The following is a 14,798-nucleotide window of genomic DNA, read 5'->3' as shown; positions in this document are numbered from 1 at the left end:
CTGTCACATGTCTACCCAGTGACATGCATATACGTGATTTTCAATTTAACATTGCATTATTTCCTCTATATTAAGCTATCTATCTACGACCAAAGGGGTGATGTTACTGACCTTCCAGCTCAATGTTGGAGATACCACTGCTGGAGCCACTGCTGCTGGCCGAGTACTGAGGACCTGTGGATGACAACATATTGAAACATTACATCAGTCTTCACATAGAAACATAATGTTTTCACAGAGTGGCAGATGTAAGAGTCATGATCCAGGGGTGACGTGAGTAAAGGGAATTCAATACAACACATTAACATCTGTAGACCTGTGTCTCACCTCAGCAACCCAAACAGTCACTTCTTTGTTTCATATAGTGCATCAATACACCATATAGCAACTATAGACCAAAACAGGTTAATTTTACTATATGTTAATATGTACCCAGAGTTCTTCAGACCTCATGGATAGGAGTCAAGAAAGACCTGTGTGTCTGTGAGGTACGTACCTGAGACCACTCTGGTAACTTTGGTGACCTTGGGCTCTCCCTCGATGACTCTGGTAACTTTGGTGACCTTGGGCTCTCCCTCGATGACTCTAGTGACCTTGGTGAACTTTGGCTCGCCTTCAATGACTCTAGTCACCTAAAAATCATAATCATGTATTAGATTAAATAACGCTTTTCCCGGTGCTCAACATGATTTGGTGGTTACATGGGTGGATACAACGGTTGAAACATGGTTTGTTACATTGGTGTTACCTTGGTGATGGTAGGCTGTCCCTCAATCACCCTGGTCACCTTGGTGATGGTAGGTTCCCTTTCGATAACCCTAGTCACATGGGTCACATCAGGCGCTTTAGAAAGAGAGAGAGGACAACAAGTTTAACAACTGGAATAAATAACAACAAAAGCATCATCGAAGAACATGACGTTCAAACGGCAAACTAGTAAGATCTGAAGGTCCGAATGAACTTAAAAACTCTAGACACATGTAGTGTGTCAGTGGTTCCTCTACTCCTTGATTAAAATATTGTCGTTTACAGGTTTTATCGAATTAGACTGAAGCCCAACCTTTCACTGGCTTTAAAATAATTCATATGACAGGAATATATTGCATAATCAAAGGACACGTGGATATGTGCTTTGCAGATACGTTCCAAGTAAAGGCTTTCTCCAAGACATCAGTTTTCCCCTTAGAGTAGCAAATACCTCTTTCAGAATCTTGACTGGAGATAATTGCATAAACAGTAACTTGAACTTCTGTGCCTATTTCTCTTTCACATCAAGAATTAACCTTACAAGTCAAATCCCAATAAAGAACGGTAATTTTATCCAGAACAGATAAAACCTTCCCAGGTGTCTGCTGCTATGGCAAGTCTTCTCTTGTTGCTGTCTGTACTGTAATTATCTGAACAACCACAATGGTTTTTCCTCTTGAACGTGGGTCATGAATCTCATGGAAGACAGAGATCCTCCTTATCTGAACTGTGCCAACTATTCTATCAACTCTTGTAGCACAATGTCTTCAAGTCTTTCCAAGACTACCCATGATATATCATGTAAAATGAATATACACGGAGTGTACAAAACATTAGGAACACCTGCTCTTTCCATGACATAGACGAACCAGGTGAATCCAGGTGAAACCTATGATCCCTTATTGATGTCACGTGTTAAATCCACTTCAATCAGTGTAGATGAGCGTGTTTGAGCGTGTCAAGAACTGCAAAGCACTGGGTTTTTCACGCGCAACAGTTTCCCATGTGTATCAAAAATGGTCCACCACCCAAAAGACATCCAGCCAAATTGATATAACTATGGGAGTCACCATGGGCCAGCGTCCCTGTTGAATGCTTTCGACACCTTCTAGACTTCATGCACTGATGAATTGAGGCTGTTCCGAGGGAAAAAGGGGTGCAACTCAATATTAGGATGGGTGTTCCTAATGTCTTGTACACTCAGTGTACTACACAATGCTAAGATGTATGCATGAAGGACGTTATTACGATCCTTTAACTGTAACTTACCTGACTCAATGACGCGTGTGACGATCGTCCTCTCTGAAGGGAACAGAAAACACACAGCAGTTAATCACAGGACAACAACAAAGTTACAAATAGTTGCAACACAAAAAGGTACAGCAGACATCTAAGACTTGGCCTGATACAGTTGTACTCACTCATGAATGTGAGAGGGATTTCCTTATATCTGTATCCTGACACGAACTATGAAGGAATAGAAAGAAGGATTAGAGGCTGTAAACCGTATTATTGTAGGTCTGTGTACACATCGTTCTGCTCAACTCCAATGTCTTGTCATCTTAAGGTAATTTTGTAACAAAAACTTAGACGTTAATCTCATCTTGCTATCTCAGGGTTCTCCCTAATTCCTTTATGTGGGTGTGGCCTGGTACAGTAACCTTGATCTCCATGTACTTGATGAGTCTTCTCAGCAGCCCCAGAAGGTCAGAGTTTCCAGCAGGCAGCTCTACAGGACAATACAGTACAGAGTGTTAGACATACTGGAAACACTTTCAACTAGGGCACATACTGTACAGTACGGCACAGTACAGGGTGTTAAACATACTGGTAACACTTTACACTAGGGTACATACAGCACAGCACAGTACAGGGTGTTAGACAATCTGTTAAAACTTTATTTTAGGGTACATAAAGGTTACTGCCAAAGTAATGGAAACACTTGAGGAAATGAGGGATACAAGATATATTGAAAGCAGGTGCTTATACCATCATGCTTAGGGTCATGTATAAAAATGCTGGGCAGGCCATTATTTTGGCCAATATTTTGGCTACCATGGCTTTGCCCCCATAGGATGACATCCACAGGGCACAAGTGATCACGTAATTATGTGATGAGCATGAAAACAAAGTAAACCATATGGTATGGTTTACATGGCATAAAACCATGTTTGGGCTCGTGGTGGACTAACACCCTACACTTTATGTTGGTGTTTCCTTTATTTTGGCATTTACCTCTACATACTGGTAACACTTTACATTAGCGTACATACAGCACAACACAGGTTGTTAGACATACTGGTAACACTTTACATTAGCGTACATACAGCACAACACAGGTCGTTAGACATACTGGTAACACTTTACATTAGCGTACATACAGCACAACACAGGTTGTTAGACATACTGAACCATTTAGCACTGCTAAATATATATAATATATCAAGAAATGATTCCCTGCACAGTGCGTCTCTCAACACATGACAATTTAATTAGTGTATAATTTGTTTCTCCAACAGAGGAGCTGGCAGTCAGAGAGGTTTGAGTCAGTCTTACCTCCGGGGTAGAGGAGGGTTTTGACAAAGTGAATGACTCCATTAGTAGCCATGATATCATTTTCAGGGACCTCAATAGTGTTCACCCTGATTGTGTTGTTAGCCTGGAGGAGAGGAGTAGAGAGGATTAAGATCCAAACACTGATGGGATAATTACAGATAAGACAACCACAATGAGATGAGTTATGAGTACAAGCTGGTAATGTGCCATATGTTTCTCAAAAAAAAAATTCTACTATGTTATTGACTTGTTTATTGTTTACTCCATGTGTAACTCTGTGTTGTTGTCTGTTCACACTGCTATGCTTTATCTTGGCCAGGTCGCAGTTGCAAGTGAGAACTTGTTCTCAACTAGCCTACCTGGTTAAATAAAGGTGAAATAAAAAAAATAAAAAAATGTTTCTCAATTAGGTTGGCATTTACTTTTTCCACATTTTGTTACTTTACAGACTTTTTCTAAAACGGATTAAATAAATTTTTTCCCTCATCAATCTACACACAATACCCCATTATGACAGAGCGAAAACAGGTTTTTAGAAGTTTTTGCAAATGTATTAAAAAATGTATACTTATTTACATAAGTATTCAGACCCTTCGCAATGAGATTCGAAATTGAGCTCAGGTGCATCCTGTTCCCATTGACCATTCTTGAGATGTTTCTACAACATGATTGGAGTCCTCCTGTGGTAAATTCAATTGATTGGATATGATTTGGAAAGGCACACATCTGTCTATATAAGGTCCCACAGTTGACAACGCATGTCAGAGCAAAAACCAAGCCATGAAGTTGAGCAATTGTCTGTAGAGCTTCGAGACAGGATGGTGTCGAGGCACAGATCTGGGGAAGTGTAGCAAAACCTGCAGCATTGAAGGTCCCCAAGAACACAGTGGCCTCCATCATTAAATAGAAGAAGTTTGGAACCACCAAGACTCTTCCTAGAACTGGCCGCCCAGCCAAACTGAGCAACTGGGGGAGAAGGGCCTTGGTCAGGATGGTGACCAAGAACCTGATGGTCACTCTGACAGAGCTCCAGAGTTCCTCTGTGGAGATGGGAGAACCTTCCAGAAAGACAACCATCACTGCAGCACTCCGCCAATCAGGCCTTTATGGTAGAGTGACCAGATGAAAGCCACTCATCAGTAAAAGGCACATGACAGCCTGCTTGGAGTTTGCCAAAAACCACCTAAAGGACTCTCAGACGATGAGAAACAAGATTCTCTGGTCTGATGAAAACAAAATTGAACTCTTTGGCCTGAATGCCAAGCGTCACGTCTGGAGGTAACCAGACACCGCTCATCACCTGGCTAATACCACCCCTACGGTGAAGCATGGTGGTGGCAGCATCATGCGGTGGGGATGTTTTTCAGCGGCAGGGACTAGGAGACTAGTCAGGATCGAGGGAAAGATGAACGGAGCAAAGTACAGAGAGATCCTTGATGAAAGCCTGCTCCAGAGCACTCAGGAAATCAGACTGGGGCGAAGGTTCACCTTCCAACAGGACAACAACCCTAAGCACACAGCCAAGACAATGCAGAAGTGGCTGAAGTCTCTGAATGTACTTGAGGGGCTCAGCCAGAGACCGGACTTGAACCCGATCGAACATCTCTGGAGAGACATGAAATTAGCTGAGCAGCGACGCTCCCTATACAACCTGACAGAGCTTGAGAGGATCGAGGCTGTAATCGGCGCCAAAGGGGCTTCAAAAAAGTACTGAGTAAAGGGTCTGAATACTTATGTAAATGTGACTATTTCAATTTTTTTTTATAAATTTGAGCTATTGTTTGTGTATTGGTGTGGAAATAAAACAATTTAATACATTTTAGAATAAGGCTTTAACGTAACAAAATGTTGAAAAAGTGAAAGGTTCTGAATACTTTCTGAATGTAGATAATCTCTTCAGGATCTTTGTGATACTTGCTTGGTTTTGTTGCAGCCATGATGCCTTGATTTCTTATATTTACAGCCCTGTTGAGTGTTGAGAGGTTTGGACTCACATGCAGTACTCGGAGGTTGTTTCCCTGCAGAGACTTGAGGAGGTTGGTCACCCCAGTCTCCAAACCTCCGCCGATGAACACTCCGTTGCTGAAGTGGTAGAGCAAGATGGTACGCAGGGCGTTCATATTGCCTGACCAGAACAGACAGGGTTTTAGATGGAAGACTATGGATCCATAGTACATATCGTACATACATCTACTAACTCTAAGTCTTATGGATGTTCCTTTGACATTACAACCTTTAGGAGATAGCTTGTAGCTATGGTAGCTATGGTTAAGGTAAGCAGTTTTTCTTGACCACCACGATGTGGCCTGACAAGAAAAACCTCTGGCTGTGATATTTGTTTGAGAGACTGAGACAGACTAACAGGGACGGAGAGAGAGGGAGAGTCTGAGAGATGAACCAACCTCTGAGCAGAGCCATGTCACTGTCGCTGACGCCAGCGAAGGCCTCATCACTGGGAGCGAACAGAGTGTATTCTCCTTCCTGTTTGAGCAGGTCAGTCAGACCAGCCATCTCCATCAGTGACAGGAAGATCCTACAACCAAAACATGATGAAGGAAACAGTTACCTGGCTCTCATGACAACCACTGAGGGTAGATATAACCGGTGCCAGTGTGATAGCTTCGCATATAGAACTCCTTCCTGAACTTGTCTCTGACTGGGATTTAACTAGGGTTCTCTACCTTGCCAACACATGTGACCGACCGTACGAACCGATTGAGCTTTAGAAAAGGATCCTCTTCAGTGATGAGATCCTTGGTATTATTTAGATAAAAAGATCCCTTGCAAGAGATGTACATGATTTGGAAAGAAGTTGGCCCACTGGTCTGTATAAACTCTTAGTACATTTCTCAGCCTGCTCCCAGGTCTGTGTAAATTTGATTGAACTCTGCCTGATTAGTGAACTCTCTGACTCTCTGGCTATTGGGTTGGCTAAAGAACATCCTTTCTCAAGCAGGAGTAGGGGGTGAGACAGGATTGTACTCCAAATCCAACACTGTTTAATATACAATATATTCATGAGTTGGCCACAAAATCGGAACAATCTTCATGTGCCCCTTGATCCTTCAACTAGTCTGATCTCAGATCTGTATGAGCTTGAGCTAACTTATCTGACTATTTAATTGGCTGGAGCACATACAGATCTGCGACCAGGCTAAAGCGCACACAGTCTATATGTCCACAAGCAGCTTACTTGAATCCTCCGTTGTCAGTGAGGATCTGGAACATGCTGGTCTCAGCTGGCTTCATCAGAGTCCTCATCAGGTGGAGGGCTCCGTTACTGCCCTCCTTGCTACCGCGCACCAAGCAGGAGTTCTCTATGCACACCGCCTACAGACAGACAGGACACAGGGTACACAGGTTAAAGAACCACTTAAGTGAAAACTTTTTTTTATCCTAATAATGCAACTCTAGTCCTAATATCCTAATTTGAGCAAAATGATGACCTATGTGGGCATTTTGGTATGCTAGCATAAGCACCTAACTAGTTAGCTAGCCAGATAGTAAGCTAGCTAGGCTAAATGGTTCTCCAGCCAGCTAACTTCTTTTTTGAGCATCTTTAAAACTGAAATTTGAGTTGGAACATCTGCTGAAGTAGCCCTTAATAAGACATGGAAATTAATAGTCTACTAGCTACTGAATTAACAGACTCTTAGTCAGTCCAGTGGATAGCCCAGTGAAAAGGATATGTGTTGTATGGCAGACAGCCATTGTGTTTGACCAGCTGTTCAGAGACAAGAGATGGACTTGCACCCACGCACACATGCACGCACGCACACACACATGTGTATACTCACACAAACTCTCTCACAAACACACACATACTGTATGCACACGCATACACGCACACACACACACACACACACAAACACACACACAAACACACACACACAGAGACTTACTGTGCGGTAGATGAAGACTCTGAGGAACTTCCCGGCGATAGTCTCCAGGCGCTGTCCGTTGTACAGCTGTCCCAGAGTGATCTTCTCCTTCAGGATGTGGTTCTCCAGAATCACCTTCAGAAAGCTCTGGTCAAGGGCCATCACCTCATCTGGAGGATGAGATATTTCATATAGATACATTGTAAGAGGTCAAAAGATTACATTAAATCTGTTTGTAAACAATACATTTTTAGAAACTAGCCCCAATTCTGCAAAAATGGAGATACAAGTTTTTCCCAGGACCTTCACCTCCACTGGGTGGATGGTGTACATGATAAATATACACATGGTAAACTTCTCTATTAAAGAAAACCCAGATGTGTCGACACCTCGTCTGGAAGGGTGATATACATGGAATATATGTACAGTACAGTATATACTACATCGTTAATAGCATATTTAGATCAACAAAAAGACACAATTAACTACAGCCAAATGCAGGGGATCTTGCGGTATTGGGCAAAACTCAGACGTGTACAGATCAAAAGATTACAATAAATCTGTTTGTAAACAATAACTTATCTAGGAGCTAGCCCAAATTCCGCAAAAATGTAGATCAAAGGTTTTCCTTGGACGAAGACGATAAAAAAGTTAAATTGTGATTATTATCGTCATTATGAGTCATAATATAGGTTCATGATGCAGTCTGGTGGTCTAGTTGTAAAACGTCAACCTTATTTTCCAGGAAATCTCCCGGGTTCTGTAGCTTCCCCACAGACAGATTGATCAGCCACATTGTAACAGTGTCTGCGTCACAAATTGCACCTTATTCCCTTATTCCCATAGGGCTCTGGTCAAAGGTAGTGCACTACTGTATATAGGGAATAGGGTTCCATTTGGGACATAGACAGTGACTGTTCCAGTCTGCATTTCCCGTACCTAATATACTGATATCCCGTCGGGGGAAGTGCTACCTCCTCCAGGGAAGAAACTGTGGATCTAATAACAGAGGACGTTTTAACAAGTGCTGAGCTGTCTGAGATACAGAGCTGTTCTGTTCTGTACTGTACCGTGCCGTACGTCGACAATGGACACATCATGTAGAGTCTAAATTAGAGAACAATTTAGTGGAGGAATTTATAGGCCGTAACTCAGCTATTCCAGCCTGGGACTCTTTCCTTTCCTGGAGCATGCAGCAGGCTAGTGTATCATACTACTGATTAATATACTTCGGTTCAGTTTATCACACATGCGTTACAAATGTTGGATTCAGGTAGGAGATATCTCTCCCCACACCTGGTGAGGTCTAGAATGTTCCTATGCTGTGTATGTGTAAAGGCAGTCAATGTTGTTCTCCCCCTTAGACGAGAAGGAGCATGGATAGGACCAAGATGCGGATTGAGGGAAATAAGCCATCTTTTAATGAAAAAACAGCAAACAAGACACTACAAACTACAAAACAACAAACGTGACTAACCTTCAACTGTCCTGTGAGGACACAGGAACAAACACCCACAAAACACCAGTGAAACCCTGGCTGCCTTTGTATGACTCTCAATTAGAGACAAACAATACACACCTGTCTCTATTTGAGAATCATACCAGGCCGAACACAAAACCCCACATAGAAATACAAACATAGACAAACCCACCCAACTCACGCCCTGACCAACTAAAATGAATACAAAACAAAGGAAAACAGGCCAGGAACGTGACAGAACCCCCCCCTTAAGGTGCGAACTCCGGGCGCACCAGCACAAAGTCTAGGGGAGGGTCTGGGTGGGCGTCTGTCCACGGTGGCGGCTCTGGCGGTGGACGAGGTCCCCACCCCACCATAATCAATCCCCGCTTCTTTATCCCCCTCCCAATGACCACCCTCCCACTAACCCCACCTAAATGAAGGGGCAGCACCGGGATAAGGGGCAGCACCGGGATAAGGGGCAGCACCGGGACAAGGGGCAGCACCGGGACAAGGGGCAGCACCGGGACAAGGGGCAGCACCGGGACAAGGGGCAGCACCGGGACAAGGGGCAGCACCGGGACAAGGGGCAGCACCGGGACAAGGGGCAGCACCGGGATAAGGGGCGGCAGGTCCTGGCTGAGGGACTCCGGCAGGTCCTGGCTGAGGGACTCCGGCAGGTCCGGGCTGAGTGGCAGCTCCGGACTGTAGGGCAGCTCCGGACTGTAGGGCAGCTCCGGACTGTAGGGCAGCTCCGGACTGTAGGGCAGCTCCTGACTGTAGGGCAGCCCCTGACTGTAGGGCAGCTCCTGACTGGCGGGCAGCTCCTGACTGGCGGGCAGCTCCTGACTGGCGGGCAGCTCCTGACTGGCGGGCGTCTCTGGCCGCTCCTGACTGGCGGGCGTCTCTGGCAGCTCCTGACTGGCGGGCGTCTCTGGCAGCTCCTGACTGGCGGGCGTCTCTGGCAGCTCCTGACTGACGGACGGCTCTAGCGGCTCCTGACTGACGGACGGCTCTACTGGCTCGGGACAGACGGGCGGCTCTAATGGCTCGTGGCAGACGGCTGACTCAGATGGCGCTGGGCAGACAGATGGCTCAGACGGCGCTGGGCAGACAGATGGCGCTGGGCAGACAGATGGCTCAGACGGCGCTGGGCAGACAGATGGCTCAGACGGCGCTGGGCAGACAGATGGCTCAGACGGCGCTGGGCAGACAGATGGCTCAGACGGCGCTGGGCAGACAGATGGCTCAGACGGCGCTGGGCAGACAGATGGCTCAGACGGCGCTGGGCAGACGGGCCGTTCAGGCACCGCTGGGCAGACGGGCCGTTCAGGCACCGCTGGGCAGACGGCAGACTCTGGCCGGCTGAGACGCACTATAGGCCTGGTGCGTGGTACCGGAACTGGAGGTACCGGGCTGAGGGCACGCACCTCAGGGCGAGTGCGGGGAACAGGAACAGGGCACACTGGACTCTCGTGGCGCACTCTAGGCCTGGTGCGTGGTACCGGAACTGGAGGTACCGGGCTGAGGGCACGCACCTCAGGGCGAGTGCGGGGAGAAGGAACAGTGCGTCCAGGGCTCTGGAGACGCACAGGAGGCTTGGTGCGTGGTGCCGGAACTGGAGGCACCGGGCTGGAGACACGCACCATAGGGAGAGTACGTGGAAGAGGAACAGGGCTCTGGAGATGCACTGGAAGCCTGGTGCGTGGTGTAGGCACTGGTGGTACTGAGCTGGGGTGGGAAGGTGGCGCCGGATATACCGGACCGTGAAGGAAGACACGTGCTCTTGAGCACCGAGCCTCCCCAACCTTACCAGGTTGAATGGACCCCGTAGCCCTGATAGTGCGGCGAGGTGGAATAGCCCGCACTGGGCTATGCAGGCGAACCGGGGACACCACCTGTAAGGCTGGTGCCATGTACACCGGCCCGAGGAGACGTACTGGAGACCAGATACGTTGGGCCGGCTTCATGGCACTCGGCTCGATGCCCAACCTAGCCCTCCCAGTGCGGCAAGGTGGAATAGCCCGCACTGGGCTAAGCACGCGTACTGGGGACACCGTGCGCTTTACCGCATAACACGGTGTCTGACCAGTACGACGCCCTCTTACTCCACGGCAAGCCCGGGGAGTTGGCTCAGGTATCCAACCCGGCTTCGCCACACTCCCCTTTAGCACTCCCCTTTCAAACGAGGAGGAGCATGGATCGGACCAAGATGCGGATTGGTGATTAATCATACTTTTAATGAAAAACAGCAAACAAGACACTACAAACTACAAAACAACAAACGTGACTAACCTTCAACTGTCCTGTGAGGACACAGGAACAAACACCCACCAAAACACCAGTGAAACCCTGGCTGCCTTTGTATGACTCTCAATTAGAGACAAACAATACACACCTGTCTCTAATTGAGAATCATACCAGGCCGAACACAAAACCCCACATAGAAATACAAACATAGACAAACCCACCCAACTCACGCCCTGACCAACTAAAATGAATACAAAACAAAGGAAAACAGGTCAGGAACGTGACAGTATGTGTGTATGTGTGTGCGCAGTGGTAATGATGTATTCTTAGGGTTTTCACGGCATAAAGCTCCAGCTATTAATCATTCCAGCACTCTTCCCTCAGGAGACCAGCATGCAGTATGTATGGTATATTGCTCACTAGTGAGTCCGCATGACAGCAAGACTAATGTCACAGTTTGGAGCTCAGTGTGCATTACCCACCTGTGAGAAAGAGCAAGAAGGAGAGGAGTGATAAAGTGGTGACAGAGGAGCTAGAGAGAGGAAGAGGGGGACAGAGAGAGGAGCTAGAGAGAGGAAGAGGGGGACAGAGAGAGGCCCTAGAGAGAGGAAGAGGGGGACAGAGAGAGGAGCTAGAGAGAGGAAGAGGGGGACAGAGAGAGGCCCTAGAGAGAGGAAGAGGGGGACAGAGAGAGGCATTAGAGAGAGGAAGATGAGGACAGAGAGAGGCACTAGAGAGAGGAAGATGAGGACAGAGAGAGGAAGAGGGGGAGGACAGAGATGAGGACAGAGAGAGGAAGAGGGGGACAGAGAGAAGAGCTAGAGAGAGGAAGAGGGGAACAGAGAGAGGAGCTAGAGAGAGGAAGAGGGGGACAGAGAGAGGCCCTAGAGAGAGGAAGAGGGGGACAGAGAGAGGCATTAGAGAGAGGAAGATGAGGACAGAGAGAGGCACTAGAGAGAGGAAGATGAGGACAGAGAGAGGCCCTAGAGAGAGGAAGAGGGGGACAGAGAGAGGCATTAGAGAGAGGAAGATGAGGACAGAGAGAGGCACTAGAGAGAGGAAGAGGGGGACAGAGAGAGGCCCTAGAGAGAGGAAGAGGGGGACAGAGAGAGGCATTAGAGAGAGGAAGATGAGGACAGAGAGAGGCACTAGAGAGAGGAAGATGAGGACAGAGAGAGGAAGAGGGGGAGGACAGAGATGAGGACAGAGAGAGGAAGAGGGGGACAGAGAGAAGAGCTAGAGAGAGGAAGAGGGGAACAGAGAGAGGAGCTAGAGAGAGGAAGAGGGGGACAGAGAGAGGCCCTAGAGAGAGGAAGAGGGGGACAGAGAGAGGCACTAGAGAGAGGAAGATGAGGACAGAGAGAGGAGCTAGAGAGAGGAAGAGGGGGACAGAGAGAAGAGCTAGAGAGAGGAAGAGGGGGACAGAGAGAAGAGCTAGAGAGAGGAAGAGGGGGACAGAGAGAAGAGCTAGAGAGAGGAAGATGAGGACAGAGAGAGGAGCTAGAGAGAGGAAGATGAGGAAAGAGAGAGGAGCTAGAGAGAGGAAGAGGGGGACAGATAGAGGAGCTAGAGAGAGGAAGATGAGGACAGAGAGAGGCACTAGAGAGAGGAAGATGAGGAAAGAGAGAGGAGCTAGAGAGAGGAAGAGGGGAACAGATAGGGGAGCTAGAGAGAGGAAGAGGGGGACAGATAGAGGAGCTAGAGAGAGGATAAGGGGGGCAGAGAGATAGAGAGAGGAAAAGGGAGAGGGATAGACAGAGAGAGATAATGACCAAGAAAGGAAAGAGTTCAGGACGTTCAAGAGTATTTAAGGAGAACGGGGGATGTGTTACAGACAGAATTGAGCGGGGCCATGATGTGTACTCACCAGTGAAGACAGAATTGAGCGGGGCCATGATGTGTAATCACCAGTGAAGACAGAATTGAGCGGGGCCATGATGTGTACTCACCAGTGAAGACAGAATTGAGCGGGGCCATGATGTGTACTCACCAGTGAAGACAGAATTGAGCGGGGCCATGATGTGTACTCACCAGTGAAGACAGAATTGAGCGGGGCCAGTAGTGTGTATTCTGCCTCAGCTGCCATGGCTGCAGACAGACCCAGCTCTGACACCATGTCACTGAAGGTGGACTGGGAAGGGGTGAGCAGCTCCATCACCTGCTTAGCTTAGAGGACACAGACAACACCATTAAAAGCTCCTCTACCACTGAAGGATCAACACTTCTACACTTATTCAGAGTTTTCAGATTTGATCTTAGTCTTGGCGTCATTGTGTCATTGTTTCCATCTATGTTCCTATGTGTATGGTTGACTTGTATAATAGTGTAACAACAAAGGGAGATTTAAATAAAGGTGTTGTGTATTTCGTGAAACAGTTCATGCCATTTTACATTCCAACAAACAAATGCAAATGCAAAAACACAAACTGTGTGTTAGGAGCACAGCTCTGTAATGAAAGCACTATCCAAATGACATGTATAATTATTAGGTGGGTCAAGATGGGGAGCTAACCTGAGTCAGGCATGAGGACCTCGTCGATGAGGTGGATGACTCCGTTGGCGGTGACAATGTCTTTCTTCAACACCATTTTGATGCCGTTGACCGTCAGGCTGTCCCCGTCACAGCCAATCTCGATGTTGTGGCCTTCCAGGGTCTCAAAGGTCTGGCCGGACATGATGCCCTCTGAACACTGGACAGAGTTCAGCATGTGGAAGTTCAGCAGAGCTGGAGGGAGAGGAGAGGAGAGAGGAGAGGAGAAAAGTGTCAATCGGTCCCACACACTCAGATACTCCTACATACAGTATATCCTTATTGATTAACAGCATTTTCGTTTGGTTGGGTTACTACATTACGGACATGACTGGACCAGCATCCCGGGAAAAGTGATATGTGTTTGACTTCATATACTGTACTAGCCAGGCGTCATTTTAATCCTAAATAACATAAAAATCCCCATCAAAACCTGTCAATTTAAGCTAGAGATATTTTGCATTGGCTCCGTCTCAATCTACTGCATCGCATTTGTCGGCCATCCAGATCTGAGGTGAAAGGTGGACGAGCTACAGCGGTGTTTGTCAGAGCTTCTCATGAGACATCCCGAAAATCGGTCTTGTCATGAATACGACCCGTCGGACACGTCTGAAGTCGGTAAAGCTGATCTGCCAACTTCTGTCTGTAACGTCCAAACATTTTGGGCTACAAACTAGTTTGACCTCACTGTGGAAAGGGGAGACACTCATTTTACTCTACATTCTCCACAAGTGTCACAGGGTTCTTCTGAAGGTAACCAATACAAATGACTGGTAGTAGAGGTGCCTATGCATGGGATTATGTCATTTCCAGCATGGCTTCAGAATAGCAAATGAATCACAGGTTACGTCCCAAATGGCAACCTATTCTCCATTAAAGGTTCAATGCAGCCATTTTTTATCTCAAAATCAAATAATTTTTGGATAACAATTAAGTAACTTAGTGTGATTGTTTTTGAGCAAGAACTTTGCTAGGACTGTCTGTGAGTGGTTTGTGTGGGGAGGGAAAAACTTAAAATGAGCTGTTATTGGCAGAGAGGCTTGGAACTCTCTTTCTTGTTGGTCTATTAGCTAATTGAGCTCATGGTGATTTCACGATGGAAGGGCAAAACTCCCTCCCACCAAAACTTGCAGAAATTTCAGGCGGTCATTTCAAACAACTCTAAAGGGTCAGATACATCGAGAAATCTGACTGCCAATAGGTACTTAGCACCTCTGCCCAGTGTCGACAGTTAACTTTTTGTTGTTCACATAGAACAATTTGAACATCTTGGCCATGTTATGTTATAATCTCCACCCGGCACAGCCAGAAGAGGACTGGCCATCCCTCATAGCCTGGTTCCTCTCTAGGTTTCTTCCTAGGTTCTGGCCTTTCT

General features: G+C 46.9%; 1 protein-coding gene across 1 annotated transcript in view; it reads right to left on the bottom strand.

The window, feature by feature from the left end:
• LOC129831581 (periostin-like) overlaps window positions 1-14,798 on the bottom strand; it is a 39,816-nt gene that overhangs the window by 744 nt on the left and 24,274 nt on the right. Inside the window, exons 8-20 of the mRNA XM_055894934.1 lie at window positions 13,406-13,618; window positions 12,925-13,059; window positions 7,206-7,354; window positions 6,497-6,633; window positions 5,706-5,836; window positions 5,298-5,428; window positions 3,304-3,406; window positions 2,409-2,476; window positions 2,169-2,214; window positions 2,017-2,049; window positions 749-843; window positions 497-632; window positions 112-174 (exon numbers count right to left, since the gene is read on the bottom strand). Coding sequence (XP_055750909.1) covers window positions 112-174; window positions 497-632; window positions 749-843; window positions 2,017-2,049; window positions 2,169-2,214; window positions 2,409-2,476; window positions 3,304-3,406; window positions 5,298-5,428; window positions 5,706-5,836; window positions 6,497-6,633; window positions 7,206-7,354; window positions 12,925-13,059; window positions 13,406-13,618 — 1,440 coding nt within the window. The remainder of the gene's footprint in view (window positions 1-111; window positions 175-496; window positions 633-748; window positions 844-2,016; window positions 2,050-2,168; window positions 2,215-2,408; window positions 2,477-3,303; window positions 3,407-5,297; window positions 5,429-5,705; window positions 5,837-6,496; window positions 6,634-7,205; window positions 7,355-12,924; window positions 13,060-13,405; window positions 13,619-14,798) is intronic.

Source organism: Salvelinus fontinalis, chromosome 33, assembly GCF_029448725.1.
Source record: "Salvelinus fontinalis isolate EN_2023a chromosome 33, ASM2944872v1, whole genome shotgun sequence".
In the NCBI taxonomy this organism is placed as follows: Eukaryota; Metazoa; Chordata; class Actinopteri; order Salmoniformes; family Salmonidae; genus Salvelinus; species Salvelinus fontinalis.
Note: the sequence above shows the minus strand (reverse complement) of the source record. Positions and strands in the feature narration are given on the sequence as shown.